The 11,696-nt window shown below is 35.1% G+C and overlaps 1 protein-coding gene across 1 annotated transcript; it reads left to right on the forward strand.

Moving 5' to 3' along the window:
* The first annotated feature begins 2,037 nt into the window (after positions 1-2,037).
* slc34a2a (solute carrier family 34 member 2a) lies at positions 2,038-10,400 on the forward strand. The gene is made up of 13 exons (XM_059553198.1): positions 2,038-2,287; positions 3,334-3,397; positions 3,511-3,621; positions 3,823-3,951; positions 6,140-6,283; positions 6,918-7,029; positions 7,166-7,361; positions 7,673-7,768; positions 7,896-7,983; positions 8,100-8,267; positions 8,468-8,584; positions 9,299-9,423; positions 9,519-10,400. Exons 2-13 carry the CDS (start codon positions 3,337-3,339, stop codon positions 10,071-10,073), a joined length of 1,902 nt encoding a protein of 633 aa, XP_059409181.1. The 5' UTR covers positions 2,038-2,287; positions 3,334-3,336; the 3' UTR covers positions 10,074-10,400.
* The last annotated feature ends 1,296 nt before the right edge of the window (positions 10,401-11,696 follow it).

The following is an 11,696-nucleotide window of genomic DNA, read 5'->3' on the forward strand; positions in this document are numbered from 1 at the left end:
TGATCTCCAAAAACAATAACATAAATAGCCTGACAGAAAAGTTGCTCATAACAGTTAAAATGATTATCCTTAGTGCACTTAAAAAGCACTTAATAATGTTTTCACAGTTCAGTCATAGATAATTGATTATAGTGAAATATGTCACTTCAAGTAAATTGATGTACTCTATTCTGTCTCATTATCAGTGGATTTAAAACTGGTGGTTATAGAAGTGAAGATAACTGGACTGAAAACAGTTGGTGGCTCCATTAGTCTAAACTGGACAAATCATTTATTCAGTGTAGTGATCAATCAGAACTGTATTGCTTCTCTTCTGTCTCTTTTAAGGTCACAGGGTCCATCTGTTTTGTATGTAGACTGGAAAATTGGTGCAGAAACTGCTAGTAAATTTCACAATTAAATACAAAGAACTGGCATGAAACAAATGTAAAAATGTGACATTTTCTTTTAAAACGTATAATCCAATAATTTTCATTATATTCATAACTTTCTTTAATCAGTGTATGAGTACTATGTAGGCTGACTACATTATCAGGATAACAAACATTATTGGAAAAATGACATTTACATTGATATAATTTTTTTATTAGTCTATACTTTCTTTGTAAGATTAATCTGTTTTAATTTAAATGGTTTACAATCGTAATGGTTTTTAAAAGTTGTTTTAATTCACCGTGTTCTGTGGATACAGTAAAGTACTGGTACATAAAAGAAATAAACTATGCAAAATATCTATATATTTATCTGTCTATCATTGTCTTTATAATTAATTGTCATAAAGGAATGTGGGCTTTGAATTAAGAGTCTAATACACACATCTGTATGGAACTTTCACACTGAACTTTTAGAATTCTCACAAATAATTGACTGTTCATTATGGTTTAATAGATTAAATTAAAAAAAGAAAAGAAAAATACAAAAGACAAAATAACTTGATCCTAATGTAACCAGTGCTTTTATACCAGCAGAGAGCACTGCAGTTTAACTCTGCAGTCAACTTCCTTTCCATACAGAGTTTTGACATGGGGATAAAACTGAGAAATACATCTGCAATACAAGTTCCATTAACAACTATTTGTTATATTCTATATTATATCTCCTAATATGACATTTAATATAAATGTGTTTCCCCATTTCCCTGTAATGGACTGTCCATCCACCCAAGATACTGGAATAGGCTCCAGCTCCAGCATCCTCGCATTTTTTTATTTTTATTTATGGATAGATGTTTCCCCTACCGTCATAATAATGATTTAATTCATTCAGAAACTGATTGTCATGTGATCCAGTGCAGATGCAGGGCGATGGGAATGGTCATGTATTGATCAGTGCCCTAGATTCAGGGTTCTCACACACACACACACACACACACACACACACACACACACACACACACACACACACACATGTCCTCACACATCCTCTCCTGAGAACCAGCAGTTCATTTTTGTCCTCTAAAGGTGACAATATGTTTCTAGATCTATTGAAATATATGCCAGAGTTTTAAATAATGGTGTATCTTAAAGAGGGAATCATTACATTTATTTATTTAAAAACTGGATTATTGCAATTAATGGCAAAATTAATTGTTTGGAAATGTAAACTGATATTTCCTACTGACAGGATAGAAATAACTGAATTAAAACAATTTTTTTTAGCTGCTGAAAATACTAGTGTCCTAATAATTTTGGCCACCACTTGTAAATAATATACATTATAAATATATACATGTAAATACATATAAATATTTTCTAAATATATACTGTATGTTTGTCTTTATATATTATATGTGATATTCTTCCATATCACATACTTTAAAAACCAGACACCTTTACACAGTCATTATCTGATGCCACACTCGGACACTTTGAACCATGCACATGAATGGGAACACACATACACGCACATACAGACACTCCCTTTTCCGAGTGTTATCACTGACGTGGTAAACCTTGGACAGGGGAATCCTAAATGAACTGCTGGGGGGTTATAAATGTGTCTGACCGAGCAGAAGTTGAACTGAGCCATTCTGAACAACAGCAGAATCTGAGACACATCACCTGGACATGAATGTTTTACTGACTGGTCTCCTTCAAAAAAAGTGCTTTTTTTTTTAGTTGAGGTCTGAAAGTAAAAACCTAGAGAGGGAACACACTTCAGACCATAGAGAAGGCACGTATTGACCACAAAGGCAGGTGGGATCAACAAAACACACGTGGCAGAAGGTGTTCAGAAGAGTTTGGACAGCATTTTAGAAGCCAACACAGGCAACCAAATTAAACCTCAGGTGGGTGAAAATGCCTTTAGAACATATTCAAATGATGTTTAAAAAGGTTGAAATATTAAATGAATTAGTTAAAATACTAAATATAATCTTAATATTGAAAAAAAAATTATACCAGAAGTAGATCATTTATTCATAAAATATATACATAACAAGCAAACTTTAAAACAGTGAAGATTACTAGTGCAGTTAAATGCATTGTATAATACATCACATGACTATACATTTTAAACTAAGCATGAAAATAGTCTAGTATTTCAAATCATCTTTATAATTGTCATTACATTATAGCATACAGATCTCATTGTTGATTATGTCAACAGACTTAAAAAATGTATCCTAAAATAACCTGTTGTTCAATAGCATCAACATCGTCGTCATTTCATTCTTTTTAGGAAAATAACAAACGCTTCTCAATTTTTCAACCAAACAGTTTTACTGTTTCTTTAAAAGCTCATATAAGCTTCACTTGATTTTTGTATATATAGCCAATAACTAAGATAATCACAATGTCAGTCGTATTCTGTTCATTGTCAGTTCTGAAGCCAGTGTGGAAATTATTTAGCACAGAACAGAGATCAATACAAAACCATGTGAGTTAAATCAACTGAGGAAGCGATTATCGTGATGCTCTTTGCATTGTGTGCATTTACTTACAAAAAACGAGAAAACAAAAACACAATATTTAAATCTTGAATTTTGAAATTCAGATTTGTTAAAGTATTGATTTTCCTTATAAATTATCAAAAATTCAGATAACAGTCTGAATTCTGAATTATTGAAATACTTAAGGTCTTAATGAAAGGTACATATTTATCTTTTGTATCATATCTTGTTATTTTTTCCACACCAATAAAACTATTTCATAACCGAAATTAGTAGTATCACTTTATCTTTATAGAACCTGACTGTAGTTTCACTGACAGGCTTTAGCATTACTATTACATTTGTAGAGTAGACAAGATGTCACAAATCATTACAATCTCAGTCCGACAAAACTGAAGATGAATCAATAAAACAGTAATATAACTGATATTTATATTTTGCAGACAATGGCACCACGACCAAAGCACGAAGATGAATCTGAGGAGAAGCCAACAGAAAAACTTGATGGTAGGTACAGTGAATATTTGAGTATAAATTGTATTTGTATAAATTGTGTATCAAATTCAAAATTAAGCCAGTTTTAGTGAAGTTCCCCTCTTTTCTTTTATGTCTTCTCTTAGTTCCCAGAAGGAAGTCTCTCTCCATGGCCCCTGCTGTCTCCACAGCGGCTCTAATTGAGGATGATCCCTGGGACATGCCTGAATTGCAGGACACAGGAGTTAAATGGGCAGGTATGCTAAATGTTTGTTTGTAAGCCTGGTGGACCTTGCCAAAACTAACTAACCCTTTAAACCCTACACTATATCATATATGATACACAATGTTTAAGGCCTCTAAATGATCAATTCTTTCTATTTTTTTATACTATACAAGATTAAATAAATAATTAACTACTTAATAATTTTCTCTCTTTCTGTCTGTTAATTGTTTAGATCTGGACACTAAAGGGAAGATCTTGAGAGTTTTAACTATAGCAGCAAAGCTGATTCTGCTGCTTGGTTTTCTCTACATGTTTGTTTGCTCACTGGACATCCTCAGCTCAGCTTTCCAGCTTGTTGGAGGTATATTTTGAAATAAACACTTAAATAACACACTAAAGTACAGTTTTCAGTGATTAAAAGAATGCATTAGTTTCTTGGTGCATTAAAAGGATAGTCCACTCAGAAATGAACATTCTGTCACCATTTACACAGCCTTGTGTGTACCAGACCTGTATGACTTACTTCTGTGGAACAGTAAAGAAGATGTGTTTGCATCCAAACATTGACTTCCACTGTATGGACAGGAAGTATATACACTGAACAAAATTAAAAACGCAACACTTTTGTTTTTGCCCCCATTTTTCACGAGCTGAACTCATGTAACTTCTTGTACACAGAAGGCCTATTTCTCTCAAATGTTGTTCACAAATCTGTCTAAATCTTTGTTAGTGAGCACTTCTCCGTTGCCGAGATAATCCGTCCACCTCACAGGTGTGGCTTATCAAGATGATGATTAGACAGCATGACTATTGCACAGGTGTGTCTTAGGCTGGCCACAATAATAATAATAATAATAATAATGAACTCTAAAATGTGCAGTTTTATAACACAGCACAATGCCACAGATGTCGCAAGTTTTGGGAGAGAGTGCAATTGGCATGCTTACTGCAGGAATGTCCACCAGAGCTGTTGTCAGTGAACTGAATGTTCATTTCTCTACCATAAGCTGTCTCCAAAGGCATTTCAGAGAATTTGGCAGTACATCCAACCAGCCTCACAACTGCAGACCACGTGTAACCACACCAGCCCAGGACCTCCACATCCAGCATCTTCACCTCCAAGATCGTCTGAGACCAGCCTCCCGGACAGCTGCTGAAACAATCAGTTTGCATAACCAAAGAATTTCTGCACAAACTGTCAGAAACCGTCTCAAGGAAGCTCATCTGCATGCTAGTCATCCTCATTGGGGTCTCGACCTGACTGCTGTTTGTCATCGTAACCGACTTGAGTGACCAAATGCTCACATTCAGTGCTGTCTGACACTTTGGAGAGGTGTACTCTTCACGGATGAATCCCAGTTTTCACTGTACAGGGCAGATGGCAGACAGCGTTTATGGCGTCATTTGGGTGAGCGGTTTGCTGATGTCAACGTTGTGGATCGAGTGTCACATGGTGCCAGTGGGATTATGGTATGGGTAGGCATATGTTATGGACAACGAACACAGGTGCATTTATTTGATGGCATTTTGAATGCACAGAGATACCGTGTCGAGATCCTGAGGCCGATTGTTGTGCCATTCATCCACGACCATAACCTCATGTTGCAGCATGATAATGCACGGCCCCATGTTGCAAGGATCTGTAGGCTACACAATTCCTGGAAGCTGAAAGCATCCCAGTTCTTGTATGGCCAGCATACTCACCGGACATGTCACCCACTGAGCATGTTTGGGATGCTCTGGATCGGTGTATACGACAGCGTGATCCAGTTCCTGCCAATATCCAGCAACTTCACACAGCCATTGAAGAGGAGTGGACCAACATTCCACAGGCCACAATCAAAAACCTGATCAACTCTATGCAAAGGAGATGTGTTACACTGCATGAGGCAAATGGTGGTCACACAAGATACTGACTGGTTTTTGGACCCCCCGGACCCCCCCCCCCCCCCAATAGAGTAAAACTGCACATTTTAGAGTGGCCTTTTATTGTAGCCAGCCTAAGGCACGCCTGTGCAATAATCATTCTGTCTAATCAACATCTTGATATGCCACACCTGTGATGTGGATGGATTATCACGGAAAAGGAGAAGTGCTCACTAACACAGATTTAGACAGATTTGTGAACAATATCTGAGAGAAATAGGCCTGTTGTGTACAGAGAAATAGTCTTAGATCTTTGAGTTCAGCTCATGAAAAATGGGGGCAAAAACAAAAGTGTTGCGTTTATAATTTTGGGGAGTGTATGTGTGTGTGTGTATATATATATATATATATATATATATATTTATGTTTCACAGAAGACAGAAAATCATACAGGTTTGGAACAACATTAGGGTCAGTAATCAAAGAACGAATTTTCATTTTTTAGGTTCATTATCCCTTTAAATGAACAGACAGGTGGCTTTCTAAAAAAGTCCCCAATATTCACAATGAAATATGAAATGTTCTCCTATGGCATCAGGCTAACGTCAAACCCTGTGAATTCTGTGCATTCTCATTGTTATTCGTAATGCATAACAAAAACTCATTATTTACTTATTTTTCAGGTAAAGCAGCAGGGGACATTTTCCAGGAGAATTCAGTGCTATCAAACCCTTTGGCAGGCCTGGTTATCGGGATGCTGGTAACGCTCCTAGTCCAGAGCTCCAGTACTTCCTCATCTATTGTGGTCAGCATGGTCTCCTCAGGTTGTGAGTATCAAATCAAACAAACTCCAGAATTATGACAAGATATCAGTCCTGGCGATTATTAGAAGTGTTAACATGAATGAATCAATGCATCAATCTAAAAATGAAAAGAGTATTTTGGTAACACTTTATTTTATAAGGTCAAATTCTCGCTGTTAACAAACCATTTACTATGACATTTGCCTCAATAAACTAATTTGCAGCTTATTAATAGTTAGAAAGGTAGTTGTTAGGCTTAAGTATTGGGATTAGGCATGTAGAATATGGTCACGTTGTATATGTGCTTTATGAGTACTAATAAAAAGCCAATATGTTTATAATGGGTATGCTAGTTAATAGTGAGAATTGGTCCCTATATTAAATTGTTATCAGTATTTCATAACTAACTTCAGATTGTCAGTTGTAAAACTCCACCTGACACAAATTGTCCTTTCTGTTACATTCGTTTCTGAAGACTATTTTTGTAGCAAAATATTTGAATAGAACTGATGGACAAGATTTTAATAAAAGTGATCTAAATCAGGATCGCAGACTTGATGTCAATATTTGGTACAAAATCATAATCAAATCAAAACATTGTCAGAGCAAATCTTGATGTAGTAAATTCCACTTTTAATAAATGTATACTCCTCAACAGTGCTGGAGGTCTCAACTGCTGTTCCTATTATTATGGGGACTAACATCGGCACGTCAGTGACAAATACTTTTGTAGCCATGACACAAGTTGGCGACAGGAACAAGTTCCGCAGGTAAGGATAAGGCTTTAATATTAACTTCCTAATGTATGAACAGAACATTACTTGAACCAGGAACAGATTTCATGCTTCAGAGAGAAATTTACTTAAATTGAGATTTAATTGAGATATGGCTCTTTCCCGTGTCCAGGGCATTTGCGGGAGCCACCGTGCATGATTTCTTTAACTGGCTTTCTGTCCTGGTGCTTTTACCACTGGAAGTCGCCACGGGTTACCTGGTGAAGCTCACAGATCTCATAGTCAAATCATTTAATATCCAGAGTGGAGAAAATGCACCAGCCCTTCTGAATGTTATCACTGACCCACTCACCCAATCTATCATTGAGGTATGTATGAGTGTGTGTGTGTGTGTGTGTGTGTGTGTGTGTGTGTGTGTGTGTGTGTGTGTGTGTGTGTGTGTGTGTGAGTTCTGTCGGTAAGTTGAAAGAAGTGTACATTAACAACAGGACAGAAAGAGTGAATTACCCCACACAAACACTTATATTGCCCTTCTATAAAGTACAAAGTTACAAGGAATGCAAAGAGCAAGATACATTAGTAATCTAAAAATTACTAAACTTACAAATACTTAAAAATACAAACTATGTTAGAAGTATAAATATGAATAATTAATACTTTAAACATATTTTTTTAAAAGCTGGATGAGTCTGTGATAAGCGGCATTGCACTTGGAGACCCTGAAGCCAAAAACAAATCTCTCATCAAGGTCTGGTGCCAGACATTCTCAAACACGGTAATTACACTAACTGTTTTTAGATGGAAGCTAAAAAAAAAACATTACATTTTGCACACATCTGCCAAACTACTGTGATTTTCTGATATTTCTGACAACTGACAAAATGTTTTTGTTTTTTTTCTAGACTGTCCAGAATGTGACAACGTCAAACTGCAGCAGCTTCCCTTGTTGGGAATTGAAGAATGTAACAGAAGTTATAAACATTAAAAAATGTGAGTTTAAAACGACACCCGGTTTCCTAGATACTGATAATCCAACAATAATTATGCTAATAGAGACTAAACAAGCAGACACTGTCTCTTATCTGTGGTCTCTCTTTCTATTCTAGGCAGTCACATCTTTGTGAGCACAAACCTTTCTGACCTGGCGGTTGGTCTGATTCTACTGGCTTGTTCTCTGCTCATCCTGTGCACTTGCCTCATTTTAATCGTGAAACTGCTCAACTCGATGCTCAAGGGCCAGGTTGCTGTTGTCATCAACAAGATAATGAACACTGGTCAGCATCCTTGAGATATTTTAGAACCAGAAGCTAACTCCTGTTAAGATAAGCAAAATGAGTAAAGCTGGTATTTCAATTTGACTACACTATATTTTGTGTTGGCTGGTATACATGAAGTTTATATATATATATATATATATATGTAAAACAGAAACAAATAAATAAATATATCTTTGTTTGTTTTTTTGTATGCACAGATTTTCCATTTCCATTTGCATGGCTAACTGGATACATTGCGATTGTGGTTGGAGCAGGAATGACTTTTATTGTCCAGAGCAGTTCTGTCTTTACCTCGGCTATAACTCCTCTTGTTGGTCAGTACAACCATTTGTCAAAGTTTGGTATTATTTACTCACCCTCATGTTTTTACAAACCTACAGTATATGTTTTGAATTACCGGTAACACTTTATTTTAAGGTGTCCTTGTTACACATATTACACATACTTAATATTATAATTACATCCAGTTATGCGTAATTACATAGCAAGTAGCCCTAAAGCAAACCCTAATCCCAACCCTACCCATATAGTAAGTACATGTAGTTAATTAATATTACACTGTACTTAAATGTATTATTCCACCTGAAGGACACCTTACAATAAAGTGAAACCAAAATGTTGATTTCTAGTCCAATTCACACTCAAAACAATTATGTCAAATTTATTTTAAATTAATTTTTAATCTTAATTTTAAGATTTTTTTTATTATAGTTTAAGATTATTTAATTTGAATGAATTTAGTACTTAAAGTTCATATTTCAAAGTAAAACAAAATTTCAATAATTTTAGTTTTAGTTAATAACCTTAGCAAATTATCTACTGTATACTCATGTGCAGAAGTGCAGAAAAGCTTCATATGTCATATGGACTGCTTTTATGAAATGTTTATGCTAGTTTTGTATATTAATGGAAAATATATTACTAGAAATATATTAGTGGAAAATTTTCCCCTAAGAACATTTGGGTGTATTTAACTATTCAACAATGCTCCTACAAACTAACAAAGTTAGTTTTCTTTTTGGTCTCAGGTATTGGTGTCATAAAACTTGAGAGGGCATATCCTCTTTCCCTGGGATCCAATATTGGAACAACTACTACTGCAATATTAGCTGCCATGGCTAGTCCAGCAGAAAAGCTTGGAAATTCATTACAGGTTTGCAAGACATGCAAATATATTCAAATGTGTTCATAATCACACTCACACACCCAGTCCATAACCTAATGTAACGTAACTCTTCTCTCCATTAGATCGCCTTGGTTCATCTCTTCTTCAACCTGTCTGGGATTGTGCTTTGGTACCCAATCCCTTTCACACGTCTTCCCATTCGAATGGCAAAGGCTCTTGGTCAACTAACAGCTCAATATCGTTGGTTTTCGGGCTTGTACATCATCGTCTGCTTCTTCGCTTTCCCTCTAGTGGTCTTTGGCCTGTCTTTGGCGGGCTGGCAGGTACTTGTGGGAGTTCTTGTTCCTATAGTGGCCATTCTGATCTTGGTTATCATTGTTAACCTTCTACAGAAGCACAAACCCCAGTGGCTTCCTTCTGTTCTTCGTTCTTGGGACTTTCTTCCTCAATGGGCTCACTCTCTTGAACCATGGGATAGAGTAGTTACCATAATGACAGCTCGCTGCTGCTGTTGCTGCAAGTGCTGCAATGTTACGGAAGAAGTCAAAGAGACAGGAACACAAGAAAATAAAGATAATGTAATTGAAATGTTTGACAATCCGACAAAGAACGTTGAGATCAAGGAGGCCAAGAAAACATCAGACAGTTGTGAAATCCTGAAGGCAACCTCTTTTTAGAGATAAACAGAGAATTATAGGTTATAACTGGACATATCCAACTCAAACTGGTCTAACACCTGGAGTTGACAGGTTATCAGTGGACTTTAGAGCAAGAGGAAACAAATATATAATTATTATTATTATTTTTAAAGTCTTACATTTATTTTGCTTCTTATCTTGAAATTTTTATACAGAGATGTTATTTTGTACAGGATATTGTCAATGTTATTGTTAAATATGCAATCTTATGTTACATATTATGAGATTTTATGATTGTTCTTTTATTTGCATCAATGTGAAAAGCATACATTTATTTTTAATACCTCTATGTGGAAATAAATGCAAGCTAATACACAAAGTCTAATATAAAATGTTTTAAATCTGATTTCAGCTCTGATCGGCACATTATCCTCTGTTTTACTGTTTCCCTTTTATTTATGTAAGCTTCATTTAACACAGGCCTTTATATGCTGTAAAATATTGCGATGATTTTACAATATTAAACAGTTATTTCTTGCAATAAATTGCCTAATGCTTTCAGAATTTTAACAGCATAACAAAACACAACCAGTTGCACTGTTACATTGAGAAATTAAGATTGATTTGAAGTCTGATAATAATATTGTATAAATGTTTACTGTATAGTACAGAAATAATATAATCTTGTTTAAACAACGAGGAATTAATATTGTTAAAGTTGACTTTAGTTATTCTGCAGGAAAATCTCTAAATCTCTGTCAATTCCTGCTCATTTTCATTTTGAAATCACAGTATATTACAAAATGTAATTGTGATGAATATACTAATGTAAAAATGACTGTGAAAGTAGATCACTAGAAGCCATTGATATACAGTAAACGACTCAAGGTTTTACAGTATACACAACATGGATATTTTCTCTTGCTCCTGTTGACTTTGAAGCCACAGTATATTTAATCTATATTGTGATAATATAGAAATACTTTATTACTAAATACTATATATAGAAACACTACAGTAAGAATTAATGTGAAATACTGGTAGCCAGGAAAATACTGCAAATTCATACTAAAACTTACAAATATACTTGAAACAAATAAAACATTTAAATATAAATCAGATTTTTGTTGCCATTTGTATTTTATGTGTGAATGTTATTATTAATAGTGTAGTCCAAAACTAAAGTGGCCTAACTGTAATCACCCCTTCTAGGGTTTCAATTCAGATTGCTCTATAAAATATAAGTTCTCATTTTGTATTGCCTACAAAATGATGAATATTACATTATTCATTTAGCTGACGCTTGCTTTTTATCCAAAGCGACTTACAATTGCTATATATGTCAGAAGTCGTACTCCTCTGGAGCAACTAGGGGTTAAGTGTCTTGCTCAGGGACACATTGGTGTCTCACAGTGGATTCGAACCCGGGTCTCTCACACCAAAGGCATGTGTCTTATCCACTTTCATCATGTGAAAGATTAGAAATCAAATGGATTATGAATGAGAAATAGTCTTTCCTGAAACTTCTTTTTATAACAATAACAAGTTTATATCTTATATTTATCTTTATATCTGAATGAGCATTTACTTATTCAAAGTTAACACAGTGAACTGCAAATCATCGTTTTTAATTTCGCAGGTCACAGAATCCTTGTCACTTTT

The sequence above is a fragment of the Carassius carassius genome, chromosome 7 (assembly GCF_963082965.1).
Source record: "Carassius carassius chromosome 7, fCarCar2.1, whole genome shotgun sequence".
Taxonomy (NCBI): domain Eukaryota; kingdom Metazoa; phylum Chordata; class Actinopteri; order Cypriniformes; family Cyprinidae; genus Carassius; species Carassius carassius.

Coding starts and splice junctions, on each gene's coding strand:
- slc34a2a (XM_059553198.1), top strand. CDS start 3,337: ATGGCACCACGACCAAAGCACGAAGATGAATCTGAGGAGAAGCCAACA. Junction 7,362..7,672: donor TCACCCAATCTATCATTGAG/GTATGTATGAGT, acceptor TTTTTTTAAAAG/CTGGATGAGTCTGTGATAAG. Junction 7,769..7,895: donor GCCAGACATTCTCAAACACG/GTAATTACACTA, acceptor TTTTTTTTCTAG/ACTGTCCAGAATGTGACAAC.